At 40.2% G+C, this 18,430-nt stretch overlaps 1 protein-coding gene across 1 annotated transcript in view; it reads right to left on the bottom strand.

The window, feature by feature from the left end:
- Nucleotides 1-18,430, bottom strand: part of LOC141152925 (piRNA biogenesis protein EXD1-like) — a 117,739-nt gene that overhangs the window by 83,040 nt on the left and 16,269 nt on the right. Inside the window, exon 5 of the mRNA XM_073637565.1 lies at nt 14,852-14,910. Coding sequence (XP_073493666.1) covers nt 14,852-14,910 — 59 coding nt within the window. The remainder of the gene's footprint in view (nt 1-14,851; nt 14,911-18,430) is intronic.

Raw genomic sequence — 18,430 nt, forward strand, 5'->3', positions numbered from 1 at the left:
GATTAAGTTGGCCCCCTTAAAAATAGTCTGGGTGAAATGGTGGATGAGGATGAGGAAAAAGCCAATATGCTAAATGATTTTTTTTCAACAGTATTTACACAAGAAAATCGCATGACAGAAAACATGATTAGTGACGACAAAAATTCTCCATTAAATGTCACTTGCTTAACCCAGCAGGACGTATGGCGGCGTCTAAAAATCACTAAAGTTGACAAATCCCCGGGCCGGGATGGGATACACCGCGAGTACTGCAGGAATTAAGTAACGTCATAGATAGACCATTATTTTTAATCTTTAAAGATTCCATAATAACAGGGTCTGTACCACAGGACTGGCGTACAGCAAATGTGGTGCCAATATTCAAAAAGGGGACAAAAACTGAACTTGGAAATTATAGACCCGTAAGCTTAACCTCTACTGTGGGTAAAATCCTGGAGGGTTTCCTAAGAGATGCTATACTAGAGTATCTGAAGAAGAATAACCTCATGACCCAATATCAACATGGGTTTACGAGGGACCGTTCCTGTCAAACTAATCTGATCAGCTTTTATGGGGAGGGAAGTTCTGGACTGGACCAAGGAAATGCAGTGGATGTTGTGTATATGGACTTTTCAAAAGCTTTTGATACGGTTCCACACAAAAGGTTGATACATAGAATGAGAACAATGGGGACAGGAGAAAATATATGTATGTGGGTTAAGAACTGGCTCAGTGATAGGAAACAAAGGGTGGTTATTAATGGAAAGCACTCAGACTGGGTCTCAGTTAACAGTGTGGTACCACAGGGGTCAGTATTGGGCCCCCTTCTTTTTAACATTTATTAATGACCTTGTAGGGGGCATACAGAGTAGTATTTCAATATTTGCAGATGACACTAAACTCTGCAGGGTAATCAATACAGAGGAGGACAATTTTATATTACAGGAGGATCTATGTAAACTAGAAGCTTGGGCTGATAAATGGCAAATGAGCTTTAATGGGGATAAATGTAAGGTAATGCACTTGGGCAGAGGAAATAAAATGTATAATTATATGCTTAATTGTAAAGCACTGGGCAAAACTGTCAATGAAAAAGACCTGGGTGTATTGGTGGACGACAAGCTCACGATTAGTGGCCAGTGTCAGGCAGCTGCTACAAAGGCAATTAAAATAATGGGATGCATTAAAAGAGGCATAGATGTTCATGAGGAGAACATAATTTTTCCTCTATACAAGTCATTAGTGCGACCACACTTAGAATACTGTGTACAGTTCTGGTCTCCGGTGTATAAGAAAGACATAGCTGAACTAGAGAGGGTGCAGAGACGAGCGACAAAGGTTATTAGAGGACTGGGGGGTCTGCAATACCAAGACAGGTTATTACACTTGGGGTTATTTACTGTGGAAAAAAAGAAGGCTTAGGGGTGATCTTATTACTATGTACAAGTATATGAGGGGACAGTACAAAGACCTGTCTACTGATCTTTTTACTCTGAGGCCTGAGACGGGGACAAGGGGGCATCTTCTACGTCTGGAGGAAAGAAGGTTTAATCATAATCACAGATGTGGATTCTTTACTGTAAGAGCAGTGAGACTATGGAACTCTCTGCCGCATGATGTTGTAATGAGTGATTCACTACTAAAATTTAAGAAGGGTCTGGATGCCTTTCTTGAAAAGTATAATATTACAGGTTATATACACTGTGTTCCAAATTATTATGCAAATAATATTTTCTCAGATTTTCCCAAATTACCTATATGAATTGCAGTCATTGTAATTTTCCAGTCAAATAACTATTAGAGTACAATTGAAAGGTTTTTGTACAAACTGTCTATGATAACATCATATTTTTTAAAAAATAAAACACTCAAACTGCACTCAAAATGCATGTTCCAAATTATTATGCACAGCAGAGTTTTCAACCTTTTCATTTTAATAAAGAACAAAAAAAATGGTCATTTTTGAAATTATAAGCATTAGCAGGTTATTAGAAGCTGAAATCAAACAGTTTTCAACTCAAAACTTTATTCTAGGTGATGTTACATTTGCACATAGGACCCCTTGTTCGAAAGGAGCTTCTGAACTCTCTCGTACATTGAATTTGTCAGGTTTTGGATGGTTTCTGCTTCAATTGTTTTGCATGAGGACAGAATACCCTCCCAGAGCTGTTGCTTAGATGTGAACTGCCTCCCGCCATCATAGACACTCCTTTTGATGATGCTCCAGAGGTTCTCAATGGGGTTGAGGTCAGGGGAGCATGGGTGCCACACCATAAGTTTGTCCCCTTTTATGCCCATAGCAGCCAGAGATGCAGATGTGTTATGTGCATTCCTTGATAGGGCGTTGATCCAGGGAACTAGTCTGATTGCCGTATGTGGAGTCAGGAAGGAATTTTTTTCCCCCAATGTGGAGCTTAGTGTTTGCCACATGTTTTTTTTTGCCTTCCTCTGGATCAACATGTTAGGCTATGGGTTGAACTAGATGGACTTAATCTTCCTTCAACCTTAAAACTATAACCTAAAATTACTATGTTACAACACAATATTTATTACTCTGTGTAGTTTTTTTTTTTTAGAAACATCCCATGTGTGGTTTGCTTTATAATACGTTTGAAGATGAATTGTCCTTGTTATGTTGCAGGGGCCATGATCGATGAGAAGTTTTTCCATCCAATCTATTCTTTATCTAATTCTTGAAATGTTATGATATCCCCATGTGTTGTTGAGTCCCCTGTGTAAACAGTGGACTGAGGGGTCTTATCGGTCTGAGAAGACCATGAGCTAAGCACTTAGGAATGTCTTTGTCTTGGTAGTGTATGTATCTTGCACTCCATTGTACCTTACTTTCAAATTGCTAAAACTAAGAATACAGACATGGAAGACTTGTTAAGCTGACCCTCTCAATACATGGACCTAGTATGCTACTTGACTCAAATTATTATTAGTATTTATTATTATAGCAGCGCCATTTATTCCATTGCGCTTTACATGTGAAAAAGGGAGTATACATAGCAAACAACAAGTACAATAATCTTAACAAAAACAAGTCGGCGACTGGTACAGGAGGAGCGAGGACCCTCCCTGGGAGGGCTCAGAGTCTACAAGGGATGGGTGAGGATACAGTAGGTGAGGGTAGAGCTGGTCGTGCAGCGGTGGTTACTGCAGGTTGTAGGCTTGTCGGAAAGAAGTGGGTCTTCAGGTTCCTTTTGAAAGTTTCCCCGGTAGGCGAGAGTCTGATGTGTTGGGGTAGAGAGTTCCAGAGTAGGGGGGATGCACGGGAGCAATCTTGTATGAGATTGTGAGAAGAGGAGATAAAAGGGGAGTAGAGAAGGAGATCTTGTGAGGATCGGAGGTTGCGTGCAGGTAAGTACCAGGAGACTAGGTCACAGATGTATGGAGGAGACAGGTTGTGGATGGCTTTGTATGCCAAGGTCAAGGTCTTGAACTTTAGTCTCTGGGTAAGCAATGGGGAGAAAGTGCAGGGATTGGCAGAGGGGAGAGGCAGGGGAATAGTGGGGGAACAGGTGGATTAGTTGGGCAGCAGAGTTTAGGATGGATTGCAGGGGTGCGAGAGTGCTAGAAGGGAGGCCACAGAGCAGGAGGTTGCAGTAGTCGAGGGGAGAGATGATGAGGGAATGGTTGAGTGAGGGCGTGTTTTTGCATATTCATGGTTGAATAATGTGCGGATCCGGGAAATATTTTTGAGTTGGAGTTGGCATGAAGTGGAAAGGGCTTGGATATGAGGTTTGAAGGAGAGATCAGAATCAAGGGTTACCCCGAGGCGCTGAGCTTGCGGAACTGGAGAGAGTGGACAGAAATGAAGGAGCAACCTGAGGACTTTCGGGCCTCTTTTTAATTAGGATTTTTTTCAGGCATCATTTGAATTTTAAGATGCCTTGAGATGCCAAAATACTAGAAAGATGCCTAAAGAGACCAAAAACAAACCCCCAAAAAAGGGGTTTTAGTTAACATTTAAATCCCAGGGGTATTTCACATTCACAGAATTCTATATTGGGTTGCATTTTTTTTCCAAAAAAATGTTATTTTAGCCCCATGTTTAAATGTTGTCAAATAGTAAGAGAAAATAAAATGCACCCCACAAGTTGTTACACATCTTTATTTTTATTTTTTTTTTTAATTTCCCGTATGTGGACATACACTACTGTTAGGGTACATGACAGGGCTCAGAAAGTAAGAAGTGTGCAAAATTTACTAGAATTGTTTTTAAAGCACCATGTCAAATTTGCGTAGCCCGTGAGGTATACAAATCTCAGCCATAAAAACCATTTCTCAATTTTCGAGAATATGGGCTGTCAAAAATATTAAGAAGAGGTCACAGGAAATATTAAGAAAATATTTTCTCTCCCCCTGAAGCCCCTCTCACCACTCCCTTATCCACCATTTGTCAACGTAAAAGAAGCTGTCTCTGCATGCAAATTAGCACACACAGAAGAAGTGGCTAAGAGGCAAATGCCAGGACAAAGATAGGTTGCAAACCCAATTAACATGCAAGTGTATTTTCCAGTGACACAGACCTGCGCTAAATCTACACCTAGGTGAGAAAGAAATAGTGCTGGGCGTAAAAAGAATTCAGCAGAAATCTGCAGTCTGTCCGGCACAGACGCAAAATAGGGAATATCTAAAGTTCTATACCTCCTATAATAATTGGACACATTTTTAGTGGCAGGATCAGCCAAGGAACAATATGCATAATTTTCCATAGCAGTATGCCCCTCCGGTGAGCGGTAAGTACAAAATAACAGACCGCAGCTATGTCTTGTGTGGTCTCTAAAGAAAGGTAAATTCATAATGGAAAATTTGGCATCACTTGCAAGCTTCAGTGATCAACCAGCGAGAAGTTAATCCAGAAGTTAAGAGATTCTAATAAAAATATGAAGGCTGGAGCCCTTCAACATAAAAGACCCAGCCGAAGGTGGGTCAGCACTCATGTTGGAAGTACATATTTATGTGTAAAACGGGTCACGTTCGCTTAAAGGGCATAGGAGCGCTTCGCTCCAGCTATACTGAATCGTCTCTGCAGTCTTTATAGTAAGTTTCTTTTGTTAACTCCTATTTTGTGTAACTGTATATTCTCTACTGTATTGTCTCCATTTGTAAAACCTTTGTATATTTTTCATAAACACTGCCTCCATTTTGGATTAAATATAAAATTTAAATAGTTCTGTTCCTTTTGCTCCTGTGGACTATGAGGTTAAAATAGAATTCTTTTGTCCACAATGATCATAAGGTATATGTGTGGGAAAAAAAGGGCACAGAATTTCAGGAAAAGAACATCTTGCCAACCATTAAACATGGGGGTGGATCAATCATGGTTTGGGGTTGAGTTGCAGCTAATGGCACGGGGAACATTTCACAGGTAAAGGGTAGAATGGATTCAATTACATTTCAACAAATTCTTGATGCAAACATAACACCATCTGCAAAAAAAGCTGAAGTTGAAAAGAGGATGGCTTCTACAAATGGATAATGATCCTAAACACACGTCAAAATCCACAATAGACTACCTCAAAAGGCGCAAGCTGAAGGTTTTACAATGGCCCTCACAGTGCCCTGATCTGAACATCATTGAAAATCTGTGGCCAGGCCTCAAAAAAGCAGTGCATACAAGATGGCCCAGGAATCTCACAGAAATGGAAGAATTTTCCATGGAAGAATGTATGAAAATCCCTCAAACAAGAATTGAAAGACTCTTGTCTGGCTATAAAAAGTGTTTACCAGCTGACATACTTGCAAAAGGGGGTGCTACTAGGTACCAACCATGCAGGGTGCCCAAACTTTTGCATTGACCCATTTTCCTTTTTGCAATTATTATAATGTAAAAAATGACAACATATACAGTAGAGACCAAAAGTTTGGACACACCTTCTCATTTAAAGATTTTTCTGCATTTTCATGACTATGAAAATTGTACATTCACACTGAAGGCATCAAAACTATGAATTAACACATGTGGAATTATATACTTAACAAAAAAGTGTGAAACAACTGAAAATATGTCTTATATTCTAGGTTCTTCAAAGTAGCCACCTTTTGCTTTGATGACTGCTTTGCACACTCTTGGCATTCTCTTGATGAGCTTCAAGAGGTAGTCACCGGAAATGGTTTTCCAACAATCTTGAAGGAGTTCCCAGAGATGCTTAGCACTTGTTGGCCCATTAGCCTTCACTCTGAGGTCCAGCTCACCCCAAACCATCTCGATTGGGTTCAGGTCTGGTGACTGTGAAGGCCAGGTCATCTGGCGTAGCACCCCATCACTCTCCTTCTTGGTCAAATAGCCCTTACACAGCCAGGAGGTGTGTTTGGGGTCATTCTCCTGCTGAAAAATAAATGATGGTCCAACTAAAAGCAAACCGGATGGAATAGCATGCCGCTGCAAGATGCTGTGGTAGCCATGCTGGTTCAGTATGCCTTCAATTTTTAATAAATCCCCAACAGTGTCACCAGCAAAGCACCCCCCACCCCACACCATCACACCTCCTCCTCCATGCTTCACGGTGGGAACCAGGCATGTAGAGTCCATCCGTTCACCTTTTCTGCGTCGCACAAAGACACGGTGGTTGGAACCAAAGATCTCAAATTTGGACTCCTCAGACCAAAGCACAGATTTCCACTGGTCTAATGTCCATTCCTTGTGTTCTTTAGCCCAAACAAGTCTCTTCTGCTTGTTGCCTGTCCTTAGCAGTGGTTTCCTAGCAGCTATTTTACCATGAAGGCCTGCTGCACAAAGTCTCCTCTTAACAGTTGTTGTAGAGATGTGTCTGCTGCTAGAACTCTGTGTGGCATTGACCTGGTCTCTAATCTGAGCTGCTGTTAACCTGCGATTTCTGAGGCTGGTGACTCGGATAAACTTATCCCCAGAAGCAGAGGTGACTCTTGGTCTTCCTTTCCTGGGGCGGTCCTCGTGTGAGCCAGATTCTTTGTAGCGCTTGATGGTTTTTGCAACTGCACTTGGGGACACTTTCAAAGTTTTCCCAATTTTTCGGACTGACTGACCTTCATTTCTTAAAGTAATGATGGCCACTCATTTTTCTTTACTTAGCTGCTTTTTTCTTGCCATAATACAAATTCTAACAGTCTATTCGGTAGGACTATCAGCTGTGTATCCACCAGACTTCTGCACAACACAACTGATGACCCCAACCCCATTTATAAGGCAAGAAATCCCACTTATTAAACCTGACAGGGCACACCTGTGAAGTGAAAACCATTTCCGGTGACTACCTCTTGAAGCTCATCAAGAGAATGCCAAGAGTGTGCAAAGCAGTGATCAAAGCAAAAGGTGGCTACTTTGAAGAACCTAGAATATAAGACATATTTTCAGTTGTTTCACACTTTTTTGTTAAGTATATAATTCCACATGTGTTAATTCATAGTTTTGATGCCTTCAGTGTGAATGTACAATTTTCAAAGTCATGAAAATACAGAAAAATCTTTAAATGAGAAGGTGTGTCCAAACTTTTGGTCTGTACTGTATATATCCTTTTTCTCCTTTCTCTCTTTCCTTTCAGAGCTGAATATTATGCTTTTAATAATGTAACATAATTTCTCGTCTGAGATTAAGCCCTGATGGAGTATATGTGTTCAGAGAAAATATCCAGAAAGCTTCTTTGTTGCGGACCGCATCAGTATGACTACTGCCTCTAATATATTTCGGTATTTGTTCTATCGCGTATACACGCAGACCAATTACTGCGATTATGACATTCCACAAATTGTTTTGAGATATTAGAGATGCTCCTATCTGTGGGCTCTTCAATGTCATGAAGGTGCTCCCTGATTCTAAATTCGAGCTTACGGATAGTTGAACCAACATATTTGAGGTTACAGATTGTGCATTCTGAAACATAAACTACGTGATCACTATTGCAGTTTAAGAAGCTTTTTATACTGAATTTTTCACTCTGATCGTAATTGTAAAAATGATTGGTTTTAAACGACACTGTGCAGGTTTTGCACTGAGTTTGTCCTCACTTAAAATAACCCTTTAATGACAACCATGTTTGAGATGTGGGTTTTTTGTGATGGTTTACATGCAAACTAGGCGATAATACATTTCCTAGCGTTTTTTGCTTTCCTTGGTACTATTCTCACTTCATCTTTTAAGATGTTTGTAATGACGGGATCATCTTGCAAAATGTGTAGATTGCGTCGCACTATCTGGGAAATGGACCTAAAATGCGGACTATGGGTAAGAACCAAAACTGGCAAGCTGTTTTTTTTTATTTGATTTCATCCTAGTTTTATTAATGAAGTCCGTCCTATTCCTAGTGTTTGCAATCTGTTGTGCCAAGTTTAAGCTCCAATTGGGATAGTGTCGATCAGAAAGGCGCTGTCTGATAGTCCTGGAGTCTATGTCAAAGCTGGCACTGGAGCAGCAATTCCGCTTAGCGCTAATAAAGTCACCCACAGGAACAGCTTTGGTAACATGAAAATGGTGGAATGAACGAGCACCCAAAATTGTATTACCTGCTGAAGGTTTTCTGTAGGTTTTAGTTACAATTGTGCAATTATTGACACCAATAAGTTCCAAATCCAGGAATACCATTTTTTCACCATGATGACTATGTGTGTAAAATGCAAGTTAAACTGATTGTCATTAAGGTAAGAGATGAAATTTGGAATCTCTGATACCGCCCCCTCCCAGACAATGATCATATCATCTATATACCTAGCATATAGTTTTATTGAAGATGAGAATGGATTATGGACAATATACATAAAACAAACACTCTTCACACCATGCCATAGTCAAATTGGCTACGAATGGTGAGAATTTGGCTCCCATCGCCACTCCGCTAATTTGCAAAAAGAACTTTCCATTAAACATAAAATAATTATGGCGGAGTAGAAATAAGAGCACATTTTCTATATACTCTTTAAGTTCAGGTGTGTAAGAACTGTACCTGTCCAGGTGGTATTGGACAGCCATGATAGCTATGTGTTGGGGAATGCTGGTGTAAAGAGAAGAAACATCACAAGAAACCCAGGTGTATCTGTGAGACCATTTGAAATCTTGAAACCTACGCAAAACATCACGAGAATCCTATAAAAACCCTGGTATTCTTTGTACCAATGATTGTAAGGCACTATCTAGCCATGCGCCCAAATGCTCATTTAATGAGCCTATTCCTGACACTATTGGTCTTACAGAAATAGGTGATAACGATTTATGTGTTTTAGGTAGCGCATGGATGATAGGAATAATGGGTGATGTTACCTCAAGGAATTCCGTTTCTTTTTTTGTCAGTATACCCAAAGAAAAACCTTCATCAATTACTTTTTTAGTTTTTTCGGCGAAAAATAAAGTAGTGGTAAGGTTCCTAAAAGCACAGTGGCCTCCATAATCCTTAAATGGAAGAAGTTTGGGACCACCAGAAGTCTTCCTAGACCTGGCTGTCCGGCGAAACTGAGCAGTCGTGGGAGAAAAGCCTTGTTGAGAGAGGTAAAGAAGAACCCTAAGATCACTGTGGCTGAGCTCCAGAGATGCAGTAGGGAGATGGGAGAAAGTTCCACAAAGTCAACTATCACTGCAGCCCTCCACCAGTTGGGCCTTTATAAAACAGTGGCCACACGGAAGCCTCTCCTCAGTGCAAGACATATGAAAGCCTGCATAGAGTTTGCTCAAAAACACATGAAGGACTCCCAGACTATGAGAAATAAGATTCTCTGGTCTGATGAGACAAAGATAGAACTTTTTAGAATTTACCAAATGGCTGCAATGAAACAAAGTGAAAAATTTAAAGGGGTCTGAATACTTTCCGTACTCATTGTACATCGGTGAGAAAATACAGATAGTCATACTACACAAAAAAAGTTATTTAACATTTACCATTTCGCTACCGTACTTTATGGCAGCATCATTTTTCAAATATATTTGATTTTGTTTAGGTCTTAGAAGCGTTAAAAGTTTAGCAGCAATTTTTTTTTAAGAAAACTTCCAAAATCTATTTGTTTACAAATAAATTCTGTTTCAGAGTGACTTTAAGGGGCCTATATATTAGAAAACTGTCAAAAAGTGATACAATTTGAAAAACTGCACCCCTTGAAGTATTCAAAATTGCTGTCAGGAAGTTTGTTAACCCTTCAGGAGCTACACAGCAATTAACACAAAGTGAAATGAAAAATTTAATTTTTTTCCACTATTTTGTTTCAGGTCCAAATTTTGATAGGATTATAATAGGAGAAAGTGGTGACAGTTTATTACACAATTACTCCCAAATGTGCCCATACCCCACACTGTTTGGGCACATGGAGAGGCTTAGAAGAAAAGGAGTACTATTTGACTTTTGGTTGGAATATATAGCAGACTCCATGTTGCATTTCTAGAGCCCCTGAGGTGCCATAAACTAAAATCCTCAAATTAATCTAGGGATGTAGTGAGCATTTTTAACACAAAAATACTTTACAGAATTTGACAAAATTGGGCTGTGAAAATGAAAAGCTACGCATTTCTCACTAAAATATTGCTTTAGCCTCTAAGTTTTCATTTGTGTAATGGGTAATAGAAAAGGTAGACCTCACAATTTGTTATGCTATTTATGCCAAACGTGGCAAAACCCCTATATGTGGTTCTGCACTACTGTTTGTGCACACAGAGGGCTTGGAACGGAAGGAGCTCACTATCGCTTTTGGAATCTAGATTTTGTTGTTCTAAGCTTACAGGCACCATTTACAGAGCTCCTAAAGTGCCAAAACAGCTGAAAAAAAAACAGAAGTAACCTAATCTTGGAAATTATACATCTCTTTGAATCCATCGACAATCCCAATGATTAATTGAGCCCCACAGCAAGGATTGTGTTTGCATTAGGCACAACAGATCACGGGATTTTATTTGAGAGAATCATGTTGCTTTTTCAGACCTTTTGAGCTACCCGAGATGTGGAAACGCCCTAAATTTCCCTTGTCAGATGGATCAGAGTGTGATTTTTTTTTGTGGGATGAGCGGACATTTTTATTGCCAACATTTTGGAGGTACATTAAGGTTTTTTTTTTTATCACATTTATCCTGCGCTCTACGCTGAGCACTTATGCCAGGATTTCTGCCCGAAATATCCAAAAGAAGCGATTCAGGAAAAACCCCAGACGGAGCCACTCACTAATGAGGCAGATGAAACGCTTCTCACTCCGTCTGGCCTTCGTTCTGGCAGTGTACAGTCTTTTTAGAGTTTTGTGTGGCAAGAGGATGCCTAAGAAGACTAACACCATCGGAACCGAGGCCAGATAGAGTCCTAAGTGACTTCCATATGCAGCCTCTTGTAACAACTGAAGATTGGGGTGCTGGGTGGTGGACCTTCCTTGATCTGATAGAGACCTATCCTACTGATAATTAAGATATACAGTTAGGTCCATATATATTTGGACAGAGACAACATTTTTCTAATTTTGGTTCTAGACATTACCACAATGAATTTTAAACAAAACAATTCAGATGCAGTTGAAGTTCAGACTTTCAGCTTTCATTTGAGGGTATCCACATTAAAATTGGATGAAGGGTTTAGGAGTTTCAGCTCCTTAACATGTGCCACCCTGTTTTTAAAGGGACCAAAAGTAATTGGACAATTGACTCCAAGGCTATTTCATGGACAGGTGTGGGCAATCCCTTCGTTATGTCATTCTCAATTAAGCAGATAAAAGGCCTGGAGTTGATTTGAGGTGTGGTGCTTGCATTTGGAAGGTTTTGCTGTGACGTAAACATGCGGTCAAAGGAGCTCTCCATGCAGGTGAAACAAGCCATCCTTAAGCTGCAAAAACAGAAAAAACATCCGAGAAATTGCTACAATATTAGGAGTGTCAAAATCTACAGTTTGATACATCCTGAGAAAGAAAGAAAGCACTGGTGAACTCATCAATGCAAAAAGACCTGGGCGCCCACAGAAGACAACAGTGGTGGATGATCGCAGAATAATCTCCATGGTGAAGAGAAACCCCTTCACAACAGCCAACCAAGTGAACAACACTCTCCAGGAGGTAGGCGTATCAATATCCAAATCTACCATAAAGAGAAGACTGCATGAAAGTAAATACAGAGGGTTCACTGCATGGTGCAAGCCACTCATAAGCATCAAGAAGAAAAAGGCTAGACTGGACTTTGCTAAAAAACATCTAAAAAAGCCAGCACAGTTCTGGAAGAACATTCTTTGGACAGATGAAACCAAGATCAACCTCTACTAGAATGATGGAAAGAGAAAAGTATGGCGAAGGAATGGTACAGCTCATGATCCAAAGCATACCACATCATCTGTAAAACACAGCGGAGGCAGTGTGATGGCTTGGGCATGCATGGCGGCCAGTGGCACTGGGTCACTAGTGTTTATTGATGATATAACACAGGACAGAAGCAGCCGAATGAATTCTTATGTATTCAGAGCCATACTGTCTGCTCAGATCCAGCCAAATGCAGCCAAACTGATTGGTCGTCGTTTCATACTACAGATGGACAATGACCCAAAACATAAAGCCAAAGCAACCCATGAGTTTATTAAAGCAAAAAAGTGGAATATTCTTGAATGGCCAAGTCAGTCACCTGATCTCAACCCAATTGAGCATGCATTTCACTTGTTAAAGACTAAACTTCAGACAGAAAGGCCCAAAAACAAACAGCAACTGAAAACCACCGCAGTGAAGGCCTGGCAGAGCATCAAAAAGGAGGAAACCCAGCGTCTGGTGATGTACATGAGTTCAAGACTTCAGAAAGTCATTGCAAACAAAGGGTTTTCAACCAAGTACTAGAAATGAACATTTTATTTACAATTATTTAATCTGTCCAATTACTTTTGGTCCCTTTAAAAACAGGGTGGCACATGTTAAGGAGCTGAAACTCCTAAACCCTTCATCCAATTTTAATGTGGATACCCTCAAATGAAAGCTGAAAGTCTGAACTTCAACTGCATCTGAATTGTTTTGTTTAAAATTCATTGTGGTAATGTCTAGAACCAAAATTAGAAAAATGTTGTCTCTGTCCAAATATATATGGACCTAACTGTATATTTTGTCTGGACAACCCCAAATTTGCATGTTGTTGTCCTGAGGAAGGAGTCAGTTTTGACTTTGAAACTCGTGGACAATCAACCACTTAAATTTATCTCGTCTTCGGATCTTTTTTGGAATCAGCAGCGTAATTGAAGTCCACAATTCCTGGCTTTATAGTACAATTTATACTTATCTGTGGATGATGCCAACTATGCAATATTAGTGCCTGTGTCACACACAACCCTATCAGGTGAGCACATTGCCATTGTTCATCAACCTTATACACTTAGATAAGATAATTCTGCTTGGCTTTAGCAGTCCTTCTATTACATATACTGGCAATCATGTGATACTATATTTCCTATCCCATAAACACAAAACCAGCTAAAGGAACAGCATCTCTAACACGCTGCTTTGGCAACCTGCCTGTGGTTTCAACCATTAATAGTGATTATTTTATTTATGTAGCACTAACATATTCAGCTGCACCTTACACATCAGAGGACGTACAGACAATATCAGACATTACAGAGTAAGACATAATTCAGCAATTAAGGATTAAGGGCCCTACTCATAAGCTCACACTTGATAAGGAAATAGGCGTGAAACAAAAGGTAAAAAGTGCTTGCTTTCTATGGTCCAGTCATCAGTATAATAAATAAATTGGGGTTTTCAAATAACGATGCATGAACCAGTCACCAGACAAGTATAAGTCCAGATATAAATTGCATGGAGAGTGGGGACAGATGTTTTTTAGAAGATGCCTTAAACGGTGACACTGGGAATTAAGCAGATTGTCTAGGGTAGTGCATTCCAGAGATCTGGTGCAGCATGAGAAAAGTCTTGCAGATAGAAGTGGAAGATTTGGATTATAGAGTACATTAGTCTTTGATGATTAGCAGAATGAAGGGCATGGGTAGGGTGGTACTGAAAGATAAATCTGCTGATAGCTTGTCCAATAGGGCAGTGTAGATAATAAAAAAAAAGAGGAGGGGACCTACGAATAAACGCTGAGAAACACCACATCGGTGAAACACAAACTGAGCTAGGATCAAAAGACTCAGCCAACCACCGAGTATCTCAACGTGATAAAACTGCTTCATATATGCCGATGGAGCTCCATTGAGGAGACCAAACAGTCAGGACCAGTATTTGGATCCTAGCACGGTTCGTGTGTAATGTCATACCGGCATAAGGGGAAGAGGAAGAAGAGCCAGCAAATAAAACACTGAAAGAGACGTCAGAGAGAAAGGAAGACGACCAAGAGAGTGGTATCCTCGAGACCGATAGAGAGGAGCATAGTGAATAGGAGTTGGTGAGCCACAGTGTGTAAAGAATGGAAACCGGATGGTAAAGGGTCAAGAAGAGTTATCAGAGCGATAGCAGTCTAGACAAGAGTAGACCAAGCGATCCATGCGTTTAGAGACAGGTCTGTAGCTATCATTGCACTTCTGTTGAGGGATGTTAGTTTTTTAGTAAAGCATATATGACAGCGTATTTGAAAAAGAAGGGAGAGAAACCAGATGAAAGAGAGAAGTTAAACATTACAGGTGATGCCATAATGCCATATACATATAAAGGGACTCTGATGGAATAGGGTCACTGGTGCGGGTAGTAGGGTAAGTAGCAAGGAGCCTGGTAACTTCTACTGTTACTGGTTCAAAGGTGAAAAGTGAATTAAAAGTGCAAGAGTGAAGAAGATCCATAATATTAGGGGTTTGGGAAATTATTACTGTTGGTTATTGTTTGTTTTTTTTAAATAAGTGGCAAGATCATATTTTTATGGAACATATGATTATACACTAAGCTAACTACCTAGTTTATGGCTTTTTGAATCCACTAATAACTTCTTAAAAAAAATTACCAATATATATTTACTTACTGCTGGTCCAAACATTGGTTGGAACTGGTCTATCAGAATATAATTTAGGTCTTCGTCACCTGCAATTAAAAAAAAAAAAATACTTGCTTTTAAATATCATTTCATTAAAAGGGTTGTCCGCTTTCACCCCTTTCAACAAATAGAAAACATGTGACGCATTATGAAATATCTGATAAATAAGACCCAGTACTGAGGAGCAGCAAGATCCTACATCAGACAAGAATGGGACAACGTTCCTCTCCCAAAGCTCCAGCAATTGTCTCCTCACTTCCCAGAAATTTACAGACTGTTGTAGGAAGGGGGATGATACACAATGGTAGACATGGCCCAACTTTTTTGAGATGTGTTGCTGTCGCCAATTTCGAAATTAATTAATTTTTTCAAAAGAAATGGAAAAAATTTCAAACTTTCACCTTCTGATCTGTGTTTTATGTCCCATTGGAAATAATTTATCCTTTGGAAACATCATACGAAGAGAGAAAATCACTAGAGAACGACATCATGGTCAGAAAATGAGAAGGAACAAGGTGAAGAGGAAAAACAGGAGACCGATGGCTTGATACGGTCAAGAAAACGATGGAGAAGACCCTGGTGGACCTATTTAGGCTTGCACAAGATCGATCTTTCTACAGATGGTGCATCCACCAAGTCGCCATGGCTCGAGATTGAGGTGAAGGCCGTTAAATTCATTAAAATAAGATTTACAAACTATTGCATTCTTGTTTTTTTTTTGTAACTTTTCACACAGCATCCCAAATTTTTGGGAATTGGAGCTGGAATTGGATTCCATACTTGTCACATCAGCATGTGAGGGTGTGGGGGGGTTCGTTTGGTGACAGAGGGAGCCCTTTGCCTCTTCAAAAATCGTTATATGCTGGACTAATGGCATGCAAGGAGTTAAACAGCCTGGGCTGCACATCCCCATATCAGCTCCAGTTCCTGCTACATATCCACATTGTGCATTATGCCAAAAAAGGATCAGTGTTTGGTCAGTAGGTCCGTTTTTACCAGCAGTGATTTTCTCATTTTTCATGAACCTATAGACTTGTATGGGTAATATCGATCCGTGACTCAGATCAAAAACTGACAGGTCTCTTATTTTTTTCTAACCAGTCGGTCTGGAAAACATGGACATGTGCACAGCCCCTGTGAAAATCGGAGATCTGAATGAGGCCTTAAATTGACATGCTATCCCAAACTCAAATATGCAGCCCTTGTCAATTTACCCTACAGATATTGTTAAAAATCTCACGGCCAATGCAAATACTGAAGAATCCCACGGTTCATCCACAATTGGGGTATTGGAATGTGCTCTAGGATTCACTGCGACTATTGACGGTAAAATGGTTTTCATAGGGATAAGAATGTATTTTTAGTCTTGGTGCTCTCCATGAAAAAACTGAAATCACTCGGACCAACTTTATAGTGGCATGTAAAAGTTTGTGAACAGTTAAGCAAGTTGACGATGAAATGATCTCTAAAAGCCCTGAAGTTTAAGATGACACATTTCCTTTTCTTATTGTCATTTTTTACATTTTAAAAATAACAAAAAGGAAAATGGGCCAATGCAAAAGTTTGGGCACCCTTACAGATGTGTGTGCTCAGATAACTTTGACCAAGGTTTCAGACCTTAATTAGCCTGTTAGATTTAAGACTTGTTCACGATCACCATTAGGAAAGGCCAGGTGATGCAAATGTCCCAGCTTTATAAAAACCCAGCCTCCTCTAACTTGGAGCAAAAAACAGCAGCCACAAGTTCTTCTAATCAGCTGCCTAGCACTCTGAAAATGAAAATGTTGGAGACCCACAAAGCAGGAGAAGGCTATAAGAGGATAGCAAAGTGTTTTCAAGTTGCCCTTTTCCTCATTTTGAAATGTCATTAAGAAATGGCAGTTATCAGGAACAGTGAAGGTCAAGATAAGGTCTGGAAGACAAAGCAAAATTTCAGTGAGAGCTGCTCGTAGGATTGCTAGAGAAGCAAATCAGAACCCCCGCTTGACTGCAAAAGACCTTCAGAAAGATTTAGGAAACTCTGGAGTTGTGGTACATTGTTCTACTGTTCAGATACACCTGCACAAATATGGCCTTCATGGAAGAGTCATTAGAAGAAAACCTCTCCTGTGTCCTCACCATAAAATTCAGCATCTGAAGTATTCAAAAGAAAATCTAAACAAGCCTGATACATTATCTAGGGGTGTACTGAGCATTTTTAACTTCTAGTTGTAAGAACAAAAATTTTTATTTTTTTCCACTAAAATACAGTGATACCCCATATGTGGTTGTACACTACTGTTCGAGCACACGGTGGGTATCAGATGGGAAGCAGCGCTACAGATTTTGGCTCCATTAGCCGAGCCATTGAGGAGCCAGAACAGCAGAAAAAAACCCAGGTGACCCCATATTGGAAACTCCACTTCCTAAGGAATTTATCTAGGGGTGCAATGAGTATTTTTAACCCATAGGTGCCCCACAGAATTTTATTACTGAGACATAAAAAAGGGAATTATTCTTACCGTTAATTCTGTTTCAAGAAGTCCCTCAGGACAGCACGATAGGAGGAAGCTTCCTTGACCTATGACGGGACAGGATCACAGAGAGGTTAAAAGGCCCGTCCCACCTCCACCCTCCAGTGTTTTTACCAATTACCACCGAAGGATGGATGCAAATGGTCTATAAGAGCCACTAGAAACTCATAAGAACCACTTTAACAGCTCCAGCTCAACCCAGAGCCATGGCGACCAGACGAACGAACGACCTGCGGGAAGACCGATCCCGAGCCAGCCCAAAGATAAAAATAAGGGAGGGAAATAAGGGTGCTGTCCTGAGGGACTACCTGGAAACAGAATTAACGGTAAGAATAATGCCCTTTTTCCAGTACGTCCCTCAGGACAGCACGAAAGGAGAAATACCAAATCAATAGCACCAGGGTGGGTACAGAAGCCTCCAGGGACTAAAGTCCTGGGCAGGAACCAGGCCAGATATAGAAAAGATCTGTACGATCAGAAGAAATATAGACAAGTAAAGAGATCTGCAAAGATAAATCACCATAACGAGTGTCTGATGTATATGTGCAATGCAAACAGGAGCCCACAGACATCTACTCTCTAGATCTCTAGGCCTTAAGGGCTGGATATTATTGAAACTAATGACTATGCAGGCTGGCAGGTAACATCCCCTGCCATTACCAATGCTGGGCTCCTCATCAGAACCCCTGATAAGAGAAGCGTAGATCACCCCCACTGTGGTGCCGATGTTAACGACACCGAGTCTGGGCTCTGAAATTAAGGACAGTGGCCTAAATAAATGCCCTTACCATTGGTTGTGCCATATATCATGTCATATTCACATCTGATTCATAATCCAGGACCTTGGTAAAACTCTGGGGACTGGTAAGAACCTCTTCCCACAAGAGAGTATCCTTTAGAAAATGCCTCTATACAAGTAACTATTCCAGAAATTTCATGTTGACGTTTGCATTATGTATAATTTTATTTATTTTAATATATCCAGGACCAGTTATCAAACTTGGGCTCGGCCTGGAGAAAATAAAGGCCTAAAAGGTCTTCTCAGTGATATTTG

This window comes from Phyllobates terribilis, unplaced genomic scaffold, assembly GCF_046119375.1.
Source record: "Phyllobates terribilis strain yellow unplaced genomic scaffold, ASM4611937v1 Scaffold_7__3_contigs__length_470593459, whole genome shotgun sequence".
NCBI classification, from domain to species: domain Eukaryota; kingdom Metazoa; phylum Chordata; class Amphibia; order Anura; family Dendrobatidae; genus Phyllobates; species Phyllobates terribilis.